General features: G+C 42.7%; 1 protein-coding gene across 1 annotated transcript; it reads left to right on the top strand.

Moving 5' to 3' along the window:
- Positions 1–1,938: 1,938 nt before the first annotated feature.
- nr1d4a (nuclear receptor subfamily 1, group D, member 4a) lies at positions 1,939–14,244 on the top strand. Its single transcript, XM_069141694.1, has 8 exons — positions 1,939–2,594; positions 8,136–8,435; positions 8,529–8,617; positions 8,720–8,864; positions 11,405–11,979; positions 12,081–12,266; positions 12,422–12,632; positions 12,737–14,244. The coding sequence occupies exons 1-8, from the start codon at positions 2,573–2,575 to the stop codon at positions 12,931–12,933; spliced, it is 1,725 nt and encodes a 574-aa protein (XP_068997795.1). The 5' UTR covers positions 1,939–2,572; the 3' UTR covers positions 12,934–14,244.
- The last annotated feature ends 520 nt before the right edge of the window (positions 14,245–14,764 follow it).

Raw genomic sequence — 14,764 nt, 5'->3', positions numbered from 1 at the left:
TCTGCATTCTTTGCTCATTTGCTTTGCCTTCCTGAGCTTAATCAACCGTCCTGGACGCTGATCTAAAACAAACCGTGAGCTTCAGCCTGGAATAAAACTTAAAAAGTATTTCACCAGCCACACTCTTAACTGGCACCATTCGCATAAAGCACATATTCAACGGGGTTGTGAGGGAGGGGGCGATGAGGAGCTGGGTGACAGACAGTGATGAAGACTGCCTGTTGAGCCTCAGGCAAAGCGGTGCTCTGCAGGTGTGTATGTTGGCAGCGACTTCGGGTTCTGCTCCGTCCCCGCACAGCCCCAGCAGCCTGTAATTATCTCGTGCCCTGCCATAACGTGTTCTCATGATGAGTGCGTGTCTCGCACACGTACAGTAAACACACGCCCCGTACTGACGCAGCTTAAGCAACGTTTATTCTTAGACACATCCAATTAATCACGACAGGAGATGATTTATGAAAAGCACAAAAACCCTACCTTCTTCGACTAGAGATGTTTTATGGCTCGGCTTCAGTCGCGAGCACATTCCCCCCAGAAGTTTGAAACACCAATGGTGTGTGGCGCGCGCACACGCAACAAAGATCGCTATGAAGGAAACAAATTAAAGTCACGGACAGTCCTCAGAGAAGTTCTCTTTGGTCCTCACTTTGCTTCAGAGTTCATTTTCCCGTCATTTGTCAGATTACCTTCTTTTGTTGCCAATCGGTCACTGTGTCCCGGCAGCAATGAGGGGCGTAGATGGGAGCAACCGTGCGTGCAGATTTCTGACACTGTAACTCCCCCTAGTGGTGAGCAGGAGGAACGCAGCACACGTCCCCATTATGATGGTAAAATGAAAACCACAAGAAAGAAAGAAATGATTTAATACACAAGTGGGAAAAGAAGGAAATAGTGACTACGTCAGTATGTATTTATATAAGTTAATGAATCATGTATTATATTACTGTGATAATATATAATCATTATGATAATATAATTTTCTATATTCACGATCTACTTTTAAGGCTAATGTTGTCAGTTAACGGATTATTAAAACAATTGAATATTTCTGTAGTAAATTACGAGATAGAATTAGGCTAACTTAACTAAAAGAAGGGCACACTATCAAATGGGCCAACATCAAAATGAAAACACTGTTCTTTGTAACAATACCAAAAAATGTTTTAATAAGAATGAACAAAAACAACAATTCACTAATGTTTATTTACTCGGAAAAAAATATGTTAATTCTGATGACTTTATGTAAGCAATCATATAGCTTATTATTCTCATAATGAATGAAAACTAATAGATAGATAGATAGAGAGAGAGAGAGAGAGAGAGAGAGAGAGAGAGATACTACTGGTTATGTCAATGCAATTAATTGCCACGGAGGGGCGCTTTCCACAAGCTGTGTATATATGCTCCCCATGTTCAGAGACACGGACTACAGCTTGCAGAGTTTGATTGAATGTCCGGTCGTCTTTGTACGGAAAACCAAGTTTACATTTAGTAATAACACGTTTTTAAATGTGGCAATTGCCTTTACACACATGTACACGCATGTACACGCATGGCTTTTAAAATAGGCTTTGGAAATACTCATCCATAGGATTTAGATTTGTCAGCAATCGAAATTTTAACCTAAATTGTGTGTTTGCATACAGTTCGGTCCAAGAGGACGCTGTTGGCGTGGCAAAGGTGCCGTTGCGCGTCTACATTTTCCCTTGGCACATGGGCTTTGAACTTGGCACTCGCACGATGTTTGGCATGTCTCAGTGTTTACCATCCGTTTGCAGCGCTGCTTGTCAAAGAGTAAGTCACGGTGAGCCACGCCTATTGTCCATGTGCTTCATCTTCCAATCTCACCATCCCTGCGCACCACACGCTCCGTATTTTTGCATAAAATGTGTATCAGTAGGGCAGCGCTCTCCCCGGCACATGCAGGGCGCACATGTAGCGTGGCTTTACTGAACACATACCACGGTCGAATAAGCCCATCAAACTCCCCTCAGCTCCGGATCTGAGCCAATGAAAATGCACAAAAGCGTGAAGGAGAGAGAGAGAGAGAGAAAGGACTCCGCGAGATACAAAGAGTGAGCCAAATTCCACACAAACAGACACAACACAAGTTGGGGCTAACGGAAAGGCGGTCACATTTCCTACTCACCTGCAAACGTGATTGAGGTGGGTGTTTGTATCAGTGGGTGTGTATGTCATGCCTGACACTTTACGGATATGCTGACTCCACTTTCTTGGAATTCATGATCGTTTAATCCTCGCTCGTGCAACATCACGCGCGCTCGTGACGAGGCGCAGTATCCAGAGCGCAGAAGGTATCCAGGTGTCTTTGGAGAAACCAGCCTGTCTAACACGCCTCAGTCAGAGAAGAAGTGGCATCTACCCACCTCGCTACAGTTTACTGGGGACAACTTTACGCGCACATTTCCATCACAGCTTCCCATTTTTATTTTTTTTTTGCGCACAACTTTTTCTTTTTCGTTTCTCTTCAAAAGACTTTTGCTCCAGCCAAGTGACATTCACAGACGTCTGTTTTCAAGTTTGTTTGAAGTCATCCACATCAACAAGAGAAATGGATAACAGCCCTGGTGGTGGTAAGATACACTTTAACATTATGTTTAACATATAGCAATCGACTCATTGAGCCAGCAATGCTGATTATGACAGTAGTCAGAATTGATTAACGGGTCATTGTTTCATCATTTTGTTGCCAACAATCAATGGGCAAAAGTAATTCAACTCTGTCTGACTTTATCGTAAATTGTTTTTTTTAATGAATTTAATGCAAATATCATAAATTAATCAAATATAATACTTTGATGAATGCAAAGCAGATGTTCTATTATTTATCGTATTATGATTGTGTGTTCATCAAATGCGTAAAATTGTATTTTGGTATAATATGTGCGTAATGGGAAAATATTCTTGCAATATTATGAGTTTTTATCACGTGTAGCAACAGGAGCAATATTTCACTTCTGCATGCAGGTTTCGAATTTTACTCAGTGCTGAGCTGTGTAATTTGAAGTAGTGGAATGTAGGCTTTCCACTGTTGTATGACTTGAATATAGTGCATAATCAAGGATTACATTGTTGTAAAACTTTATGCAAAACTGTCAAGAAGTTGCTGTGCTGCGTTCAAGTGTAAAAGCGCAGCGCGTGGACTGCAACTCTACTGACAGCAGACCACTCATAGTTGCATTGAGGCTGGCCACTTCCTGCTTCTCCCTATGAAAACAAACTCACGTGGAGCTACAGTAACCGACACTGGCCGTCGCTGTAATCAGAATCTGTCAGTGCCGCAACTTCAACTGCACACTTTCGCATTGCAAAGAATTTAACTTTGGCGTAAAGGGCGCGTTTGTTTCTATTATCAAGGCCATCGCTGAAGTACCTGCAGTATAAAAGTTGATAAACGTAGGACTCCTCTCCTTTAAGTGGTATCAGGCAGTGTTTTGTCGAGGCCAAAGGTGTACATGCTTTCTGCTTCCTCTCCTAATTGACGGTGAATCATTTACAACAGAGACGGTCACGTTCCAGCACAGGTGATGGGCACACCCTGTACTCTGTCAACATGTTACTCTAATCTGAAAGCCGGACCAAACCCACTCATTGTGCTACGACTATGTGTTTATAGCTACTGACAATGTGGGACAGTGTTTTACATGGAACAAGCAAGGTAATAAATGAAGATTATTTTGAGAACTGTAGTATTAGTCCATAAAAATGAGTGGATGGGCTTTTTGGTTGCTGTTCTAATGACGTCTGAAGGATGTTTGTGCAAGAGGCCTGACGGACTTGAGGGTGGAGTTGTTTTAAAATAAGTTTTCGCCTATTTAATTTACTTGCATGTTTGAATTTTGTTTTTTTCAACAACATTCAATCTTTTAACTTTCTTTAGTATTTTTTCTTTCTCATCAATGCCAATTGCCAAAGGTCAGTGAAGCCAGGTCAAGGTGGTCAGTCACTAACCACCTTGACCTGGCTTCACTGACCTTTACTTTATTAGGATACACATGACCTGATGTCATTCATGAGTACAGTGTCATGATCTATACAGCTCCTGGACAACCTCACATTCCTCAATTTCACAGAAGATTGGGTTGAGGAGGTTGAATATCCATGTGGTTCCTTTATATATATAAACATATCTTATATACCATATAACATAAGTAATAGGTCAAGTACACAATGTGCGCATACACTGTCTTTATAGGCCTATATAAGCTATTCTTTATCTTCTAAACAAAGGGAGTTGAAAGGTTTTCAGCCTGTCTAAAACAGACAGTTAGAAACCATCATTACTTTGTTTTGTTCAAACTAAGTAAAACTGAAATCATTCAGATAAACCTCAGCGGGGACCATTTTTTGACAACATTAAAACCAAAACCATAAAGACAGCCATACAAAAAACACTTGCAAGGTAATAAGCAAACCCCATTAGTTTGAGGGATGAGGAAATAAATGATCAAATTCACATCTTTTCAAATTACAAGTCATTTCATACAAAAAAAAAAAAAAAAAAAAAAAATTCAAAACGTACCATATTGTATGGGCAATTTCAACATTATGAGCAAGTGTTCTCTTGAACAAGCAGAACAGGGCTTCCTGACATGATTCAGACCCTGAGTGGAAAAAGACGAGTGATACAACTGACCTCTGCTTCAAGTGAACCAGTGTTCCCCTGATGCAATACATTTAGACAAACTGAGGAGAATGAAAGAAAACGCAAAATGTAAAATATAGGGTATGATTTACCAGAAACTGGAGGGATTTTGCATTAAAGGGAGTATTATTATCATACCAATTTACTCACTACTGGTCTGGCCTCATACTCATACAGCACCACCACCAGCGCGGTGGTTGCTGGTGGTGCACAGTCAGACCACCCCGCCGCATAACATGCTGCCGTCTTTAATTTGGCTCTTTAATTATAAGCCCCCGGCGGACTGTGGAAGCTCTGGCTCCTGGCTGGAGCGCAGCTTCATGTCTTCCCAGTAAAAGCTCCGTCAAAAAGCCTCCTCACGTGGCTCCCCTCGCAGAGCCGCGTGCGACGCGTGAGATACCCGGGCCCTCCTCCCGCCGCTTCCCCCGCTCTCACGGACGCTTCTGTGTTGATGCCGCCTGCGGTGATGGTGAGGGAGAGCTTGGTCAGTGGGTCAGCGATTCCATGCATTAGCTTTTTTTTTTCTTCTTCTTCTCTCTAGTCACGTTTCCCCGCCTCATGCACCGTTTGCTTGTGTTGAAAGCTTTCTCTTTTTTTTTTTTTCCATTTGAATCACATACCAAGCAGTGTGGTGGAAGCTGACTCGATCTTGACTCGGCAACATCTGTCCCCAACTCATCGGTTCAGGGCACACATCCGCTTAGCGTGTGTTTTACCTAACGTGACGCTGCTGTTAAAGCGTAACATCTCCTTCCCCATCTGCACTCTTAACAGAGAGCAAACAGATTAAACACATTGCTGCTATAAAAAAAAAAAATTGCACAACCCTGAAAAGGATGTTTTTCCAAGCAATCTCTGACAGAACATGAGGATAGAAGAGAGAGATCTAGATCTAGATCTAGCTTCCCACTGTGATCATTTAATACAGTTCGTCCTGTTAATTGCATGAGCCGGAGCTGCTGTGATGTGGCACCAGTTTAGAGAGATGCTAGAGGCACAAAGACACAATTCTATCAAGTTCCTGCGATATTGACCTACTTACACACGCCTGAGGTAAATTAAGTCTACTGCAAAACACCCAAGTAGTGCTCACAGATAGGATACGTTCAGTAGCGCAAAATAACTCTTTAATAGCCATAGCCTACTTAATATTCAGTTACAGCATATAAACAATGTTCTCAAATAGCTTGCAGCCATGTTTATTAATTTTATAGGGAGAACAAACACTATGGTCACCTTTACTGTAGCTTCTCTCTATGCCCAGCATTAAATGGCGAACCAGTGAAAGTAACAGAAAAAGGAAGAGGGAGACACAGAGGGGAGAGAGAGAGAGAGAGAGAGAGAGAGAGAGAGAGAGAGGCTGCCTGTGAAGTGCTCACGTTTCTCTGCCTGCCTCCATCCCAGGCAGATTAGTGCTTGCACGGTTTGGCTAAATTTAAGATGGGCAGCAAAGACTGATTGACTCCTCAATTAATGCTGTCTGCGGTGACCTAATTTGTAACAGTCTTGTGCACACTGTGACAAGGGTGCATGGCAATCCTCTTTGCCGGTGTGGGAAATCCCATAGAGAGAGAAAAAAAAACACAAAAAAAAACAATGAAGTTTTAGTTTGGAGGTGTAACTCTGATAGCCTGCATGTTCCAGCATTACACTACTGTATGTGGTGCTCAGTGTTTTTTTTTATTAAGTGTAGTTGTGCATAGTACTAGGGCTGGTATCACCTAACTTTTCAAATGCTGCAGTCCATCTGAATGAGTTTGTGGGAAAAAAAAGAAACATTCTCTTTGAGATTATACATGATATACCTAAAATCTCCAAACAGTTCAATTTATAAATTGATTGATATTATAGGATGATGCAAATAGCAATGAATCAGAACATCAATGCCCTCTAGATAATTTGCAGTTGTAATAGCACTTGGCAGCCTGTGTGGATACTTCCTGCAATGCCTTTCCTGCATCACTACTCAAAAGCACAGTGTTAAAGGGATTATTAATTGACAGTGTTTACTGGCACAGTGGCTGGGGTCATTCATAAACTAAACACTACTGTACATGTGAGTCTTCAGGTGGACATGAAATGTGTTAGGGTGGAGTGAGTGAGTGAGTGGGTGGGTGGGGGTTGGGCATCTGTAAACTCAGGAAGAGGTGAGGTGAGGTGCAGGCCTGCGTCTGAGGGACCTGTCTGTGGCTCTGGCATGAGTCAACAAATCCACCAACACGTGCTGGTGGAGGGATTATCCAAATATTTCAGCTAAACAAATACTTTGTGCAGCAAAGGGGCGCGGCAACAACACAGGCACAGGTCTGCTGCAGTAGAGCACAATTTCCACAAACTGGGCTGCGTTGGTTAAACCGCTGAGTCTTGGCATGAATTTTGGACGTTGGAAACTGCATGTGCAAGTCAATCATTATTTAAATTGGACGCACATCTGTTGAAATAATTTTGAACGTTTGCCTTTATTTGCATAATAAATGTCAGTCTGAGTGAGTGCTGAACACGTACGCGGAAAGAGCCCTCTCTTTTGCAAAAAAAAACCCAAAAACGTGACTCACATTCTTCAACTGTTGGTGGCGCATTAACAACAGTTTGGCTGCAGACTCGGCGTCACCTCATGGCCGGGGAGCTTGCCAGTCAGCGTATGTTTATCAACACGGATATGACTTCAGAGTGTTGTATATTTCAACACGAGACTGCGGATTTGGCTCGGGCAGTAACCAGTGCCAAGAGTCCACGCATGTGAGGCGGCGGTCAGGTGTCGCGCTGTCAACTGGCGCTGGGCACGGTGCCAGGGGGGAGCGAGAGCTATTATTGGAGCGGAGGAGGCAGCAGACCCCGCAGACACGTGAGGTCGTGTCTCAGCTCATCCAAAACGCCTGACGAGAAGTGCGAGAGAGCGAGACGGAGCGGGGGAGGGACTGAAACTTCAGCGACAACCACAGCTGAACGACAACACAAATTCCACAGATTTGCACTGAATACTGCATTAGTATGACGCAGGAATTATTTACAAAAAAAAAATTAAAAAATTAAAAAAAAAAAAAAATCAGCGCTTCCAATGGAAGCTTGCCGGCGTTGTTGCTGTGCTACCAGCAATATTTTTAGCGCCCACTTTATCCGCTTGAGCCCACTATTACGCCTATTACGCTCAGGATGAGGCAACGACACTGCAAATTCTCAGAGCTGTTCACTGCTGCCCAGAGCTTGTGCAACATTACATCACATCACATCCGACGGTTAGAGTACCCGGAGCGGTTTCTCAGGAAATATGGATGGCCAACTTGAATTTATGACACCATTTAGAATTCATTTAATTCAACCAGTTTACATTAGGCTGTGTGTGTAGCTACAAAAATTACTCCAAGTGAACTTCTGAATGACGCTGCGCTTTACTTTGGGGCTCCAACTCAAATTTTAATCGCCTGACCCGTCCCAGCTCAAATGGATGTCCTCCATTCCTTCCCTGCAGGAGTCATCCTGTACGCCGGCTCCACCGGCAGTGCCAGTCCAAGTCCCGGCAGCCCCTCCAGTGGGTACCAGACACAGTCACCGTCTTCACACTCCCAGCCCTCGTCTCCTGAGGATGTTACCTTCACAGAGATCGGGGAGCTGAAGCACAGGGCGGCTGGGTGCAACACTCCACCCTCAAATCTGGTGTTCCAGTTCCCAGAGGTCTACAGTGGCCCCTCAGCAGCAGCTACTCCACAGCATACCTATGCACACCCCATAGCAGGAAAGAGGCCATGCGGGTTCCCAGGAACTTTCACCAGTTAGTGTTTCTTCCACATCAATATGCATCAATATTTATTCCTTCATTTAAATTTATATACCTTATCTAACTGTTCATTCTTCCCCTCCTCAGAGACAGGTGGAATGGTCCTGCTGTGCAAAGTCTGTGGGGACATCGCATCTGGTTTCCACTATGGAGTGCATGCATGTGAGGGTTGCAAGGTAAGCCGCTGAACAGGAAAGTCACATGGAATGTTCCAACAGTGTGTTAATTTCGGAATGGCAGTTTGATATTTGACATATTTGTTTGTTTGTTTGTATCAGGGCTTTTTCCGCCGGAGCATCCAGCAGAACATAAACTACAAGATGTGTGTGAAGAACGAGAACTGTCTGATCATGCGCATGAACCGTAACCGGTGCCAGCACTGCCGTTTCAAGAAATGCCTCTCTGTTGGCATGTCAAGAGATGGTGAGACACCCTGACATATTTTGAATGAAAAAAAAAAAAAAGAAAAAAAAAAAAAAAAAAAAAGACCCTGATGCAGTTCTGCCAGTATGCCACTGTGCTCTGATTAGCCAAAGCAGCAGGGAAATGGGTAGTCATGAAGCAGCACAGCACTGATATGTAGGTCTGGGTAAAAAATGTAATGCGGGAAGTCTTTTGAGGTCATCATACCAGTAGCTCAGTCAGTAGCAGAAGACCTGCACCTGTCTTGCCCTTGTGCACTGCCAATAAGTACCATCTGGCTTCGTATGACTCTCTTAAGTTTCGAAGTGTCTTTCCCCTGCCCTTCGCAGCATTCTCCGACCATACTGTTGCCTCTATGCTCTTGTTCAGCACAGCGCCTCCCCTTCCATGTGTTCCCTCAGCTCTCTTACATCTCCCCCTCAGACAATGATTTATGAGAAGAGGAGCCTTGAAGTCCCTGAAGCTATCTATCATCTGGAAAACTGCAGCAAACACAGAATTATTTCTGGAAATTGGAACAGGGTCAACTTGATTACCTTGTGTATGTCCATAGAACAACTTACTACAATTAATAAGGGACAGGGTAACAATTAAGCAAGGGATGCAGAAAACATTGTTGTGACAGAATAGTCAGGCGTAACACTCCCATCAACTTGTTTTAACCCTGATAGCTGAGCATTGATTGATCACCTATCATCACAGATTAAGAAAACAGTTGAGTTGACCTAGAAAAACAATAAAGAATTGGGCCTTATCGTGCACTCATACATCATGACCTACTTGGTGTAGTTTGCCTGTCTTCTTCCTCTCAGTATAGCTTCTGCTTATCCCCACCCTCCGGTACTCTGCATTGCCTAATTTAGTGAAGAGGTTAGTGTTATTTCTGCATGTGCTTGACACTTCTGGTGCACAGAAAAAAAAAAAGGATGACAAAATGCAACTCAATAAGAGAACAGTCAGGTCCACCCTTCTGTTGTAGATTCTAGAAAGCGTTAACGACCACAACCTAGAAACCCCTTTTTGCTCCGTTTCAACCATTACGAAAACAGGAAAACCGCACGCAACTGCCATCAGCCCAATATAAATAGTGCATCATGATTTCACACCAGGGGCTGTGTGACTTTACCCCTGCAGTACAGGCAAATATGCAAGTCCATTGGCATGGTGGCACACTTTTCTCCCTCTAACCAGAGCATCATTTTTAGAGCTCATTAGTCCGCATTTGCTTATTTTTAACCATAACCGCGTTATTTGCCGCATCCCCATCAAGGGACCCTGCAGGCAATGAAAAGAATTACTGTATATTTGGTAAACACAGCAAGAGTTACTGTGCATACAGGCACAAGTAAATCACCTCATTTTACCCAACACATTGTCATGTTTTATTTCTTAATGTTTAATAAGTTGGAATAACATTACTTTCCTCTACACATATTATTGCTGCTATTCAAAATATTTTCTATACTACCAACAAAATTAATTCAGGCATGCTATACTTGCAAATCTTTGAAGTTGTACTAATTCAACTTTTCTGCCATATCGAACTCCACCATGTGCACACATACACACACAGTCATGTTTACATAAATTTTGTTAATTGAACTTAATTCTGTTGACTTGTGCCTTAACCATAACCACTACTTGCCTAATCAGAACCCTGATCCTGATCTTAAACCACGTTTACCTTGAAATTGAATGAATTTGCGTTCTAAAGATATTGTCCCTAAAAGGGAGGTGGGTCCCCACATTGTGACTATGAACAGATTTATGTCCCCACAACAGGAGCAATACAAGTGCACGCGCACACACACACACACACACACACACACACACACACACACACACACACACACACTTTCCATGTATCACTGTCTCGTACTTCAATCCTTTTCATGTTCTCACCAGTCTTTTCAACTCAATTATATGCTTCAAGCCCACCTCTCTCATCCTTCTCCCTCTCATGATCTCAGTGCCAGTGACATCATGCTCACGTCGCTCCACTGCCCTACTTACAAATAGAGGGAGGGAGGGAACGGTAGAGGAAGGAGACAGGGGTGGATAGAGGAGAGGATGAGGCAGATGGCAGAAGGGGGTCTATAAATAGCCTCTCCAGCTGATGGATACTGTGAGAAGGGGAAGTTTTTATCTCCCAACTTACGTGATTCTCCTTGAAATCACTCCGCACAGTTTGTGCTTTTGATGTGTGCGTGCATAAGGAGGTGTGTGAGGTTAGGGTTTAATAACGCTTAGCTTTCATTTATTGTTAATAAAAAATTGCTCTGGTAGTGCTGTGTTAAATGAATTGATGTATAGGTGGAATACACCTACCTCCTGGAGTGCTCATTTATAATTTGTTTGATCTTTTATCTATTCAATTTTGTTGCTTCAGAGAATATTGTAATCCAGCCAAAAGAATCCCACTACAAAATATGTTTAGCATTTATCAAAAAGATAAAGAAATAAGAAACGGAGCACAAAATGTGTCCAGTGTAAGTGGCCATGGAAGCTGATCTTTTTCCCTCTCCTTGTGTCCTCCCTAGCTGTGCGCTTCGGCCGTATCCCTAAGAGAGAGAAGCAGCGACTTCTGGATGAGATGCAGAGCTACATGAACAGCCTAAATGAGTCGGCCGCCATTGACATGGACCCATCTTCAGTGAGGGAAAATCCCACCAGCACCGATGATGGCAACTCAAAAGAGGCCATCGGGGCCATTTCCAGAGCCTATCATGACATCTTTACCAGCAACCGCACGAACCGGGAGAGACCATCCAAGAGGGGCAGCATCACCACAAACAACAACACATCGCCCTTTTCTCAGGAGGGCAGTTTTCCTCAGGTCTCATCTCACCACACCTCCGCCCAGAGTTATCAGTCGTGCCCTGTTGCCCCTGCCACTCTATGCCCAGTTGCCTCTAATGACAACCAATCTGCGTTTCACAATGTGGACAGCAATCGCTATTCCTATCTAGTGTCAACAAATCAGAATAATCACCAGTCCAATGTTACAACACCTCAGAGGGGTAGCGCAGCCAATCCCAACAGTTTTCCCTATGCAAGAGCTGCACAAAATCAGCCGTCCTGCCCATGGAAATTAGCACGAGGAGCTAAAGTGCTGGTAAGTGCAAAGAGTTTTCTAAATTTAATTAAAATTCCAACATGTGTGATATCTGATTTGACTGAAAATGTATGATTCTATGTTTTTTGTCTTTCTCTTAGGCCTGTCCTCTTAATGCGTGCCCTGTATCAGGGGCAGATCGCTCAAGTCAGGAGATATGGGAGTCCTTCTCTCAGTGTTTCACCCCGGCTGTCAAGGAGGTGGTAGAGTTTGCCAAGGGCATCCCTGGATTTCAAGAGCTCAGCCAGCAAGACCAGGTCATGCTGCTAAAATCAGGCACCTTCCAGGTAACGACATATATTTGAAGTCATTTATTTCGCTTACGATAAATTGAACACATGTGCCTCTTTCTTTATGTGTCAAATGTATTACTGGTTTGAGTATTTCTCTCATTTTTAACTTTGTGTTCCCCTGTTTTTCCCTCCATTTTTTGTGTGTTAAGGTTCTGATGGTGAGGTTCTGCACCTTGTTCAATGCTGAGGAGCGTACGGTGACTTTCCTGAATGGCCAAACTTACCCTCTGTCGACCTTGCGGGCCTTGGGTATGGGCTTCCTGCTGGACGCGATGTTTGAATTCAGTGAGAGGTTGGGCTCCCTGAGGCTCGAGCCTGATGAAATGGCCCTCTTCATGGCTGTAGTGCTGGTCTCTGCAGGTGAGAGAGGGAAAGTTCAAAAATGCTGCTGAGCTGTGACAATGTGTCAATGAACCCATAATATGCGAATAACCACTCATACTAGCGTCCTCTGTGATCCTCAGACCGTTCTGGCATCTCGGACGTGCGAGCTGTGGAGCAGCTACAGGAGGGTCTGATCCGCGCCCTGCGGTCACTGATCACCCGCCGTCGCCCAGATGACACCACCCTGTTCCCCAAACTCCTCCTGCGCCTGCCAGACCTCCGCACCCTCAACAACCTGCACTCCGACAAACTGTTGGCCTTTCGCATTGAGCCTTGAACTAACCGCTCATTCAGAGCACAAACTGTTTTACACAGAAATACACAGTATACACACACACACACACACCACACACACAGATATTATCTTCCAAGGGCCGGACTTCCTTCAACATTGAGGAACAAGAAATTGTGCAATCTGAGGAGTGTTTTTGAAAAGGATAAATGAGGGCAGGGAACATATTTTTGACTCGCTATTGATCTTAATGCGATGTTATGAGAAAAATTACAGACACAGACAAACTTTATGTGTGCACACATAAACCTAAACACCTCCTGAGATACATTGGTGCAGTCAACAAAAAAAAGTTACCATTTTGGACAAAATCCATTTGTGACTTTCTCATTATATCCAGTGTACTTAAGAATAAAAGCCAGTTCTCTTCTGTTTATTCCATAAATTGAACAATATCAACAGACCACGACGAAGCAGCAGCTGAAAGATGGATATTGTAGATCAAAACAGTTATTACTTATAAGGACTATTGGTGAAGATTGACTATGTGTCAGTTTGTCTTTTAGAGAAAGGGAACCTGTACATAATACATAATGAAACCTGATATATTAAGGAAATTGTGAAACAGTGTTACACAAAGCCATCTGCATTAGCATTGAACCACAGACCACAATTTCTGTGTCACATGTACACAATATGATCCATTTTGTCTCTTATTAATTTTTTGACTATTCTTCCAGAAAACATTGGCACACATTGGGTTTCAATATACCAACTTCATAAGTCAGTGGCATTTGATATCATGAGTATTTTGCAAGAACATTATGTCAATGTCACTGTATCGTATCACATCTGGGCCGATGGGGACACTCCACGCACATCCGATTTTGTAAATCTTTTGTTTATTTTTGTTGCTGTAAATATTATGTTTCTCCAATGTTTGTGTATCAATTACTGAACTGATATGATGGATCGGACATCTGAGTATGGTGTAAAGAAGAATGTATTGATCTTCCTGTACTGGGTGGGGGACTGGCTATGCCAAGGGTGCTTTGCACAGGAGAATGTGTAGCAGGGATTCTCAGACGGTTTAAACACACTTCCTGCAATCAGATGACGTAACCAACCAGCATAATCCCTGAAATCACCAGCACTCCTTCCACATGCACCCTTCCTCTGCCCCCAATGTTTGTCATACAAACACGAGAGATATTTTTGGGTGAGAGATCTAATTTGATTGGTCCTCTCACTGTTAGCTTGTTTGATTGTGGCTGATTGAGCACATCTTGTACATTTTGTAAATTTTTCTTCCAATATAGAAATGATAAAATGATATAAACTTGGAATTATGTAGTATTCTGCTTCTGTGTCCTTTTTGTGTGTCCACAAAATTCCAGCAGTACAGAAGATGTACTGAATTAGGCCTGCAAGGCTCTCAAAAATGAGTCATGCAACTAAAAGTGTATGCTGCCACATCTGAGTAAAAATTAAATGAATATGAGCATTGCTGAAACTCAGGTTTATAGCCTCATTTGTGCAATTAGGATGTGCAATTTAGAACAATCTGAGTTAGCATCCATTTATTTCTTTATCATTATGTCATGCTGTACACACCTGTAAACTATTATTGGAAAATATGAAAAAAAAAAAAAAAAAAAAAAAAAAAACTGTTTTCATGGATAGCTTACTTAAAATGACTAATAATTAGTAAATACAGTTGTGGAATATAATTGTAACTCATTTAAATTTTCTGCTATTTTACACTTTACATTCCAAAAGAAAAGACTGTATTTTTTTTTTACTCCACTACATTTATCTCCCAGTTTTAGTCACTAGTTACTTCTAGGATCGATATTTTAAACACGACATATATGAT

Source organism: Embiotoca jacksoni, unplaced genomic scaffold, assembly GCF_022577435.1.
Source record: "Embiotoca jacksoni isolate LCO1_2020_lvr unplaced genomic scaffold, fEmbJac1.0.p SCAF_9, whole genome shotgun sequence".
Classification (NCBI taxonomy): Eukaryota; Metazoa; Chordata; class Actinopteri; family Embiotocidae; genus Embiotoca; species Embiotoca jacksoni.
The sequence above is the reverse complement of the archived record's forward strand: the minus strand, read 5'-3'. Positions and strand labels throughout refer to the sequence as shown.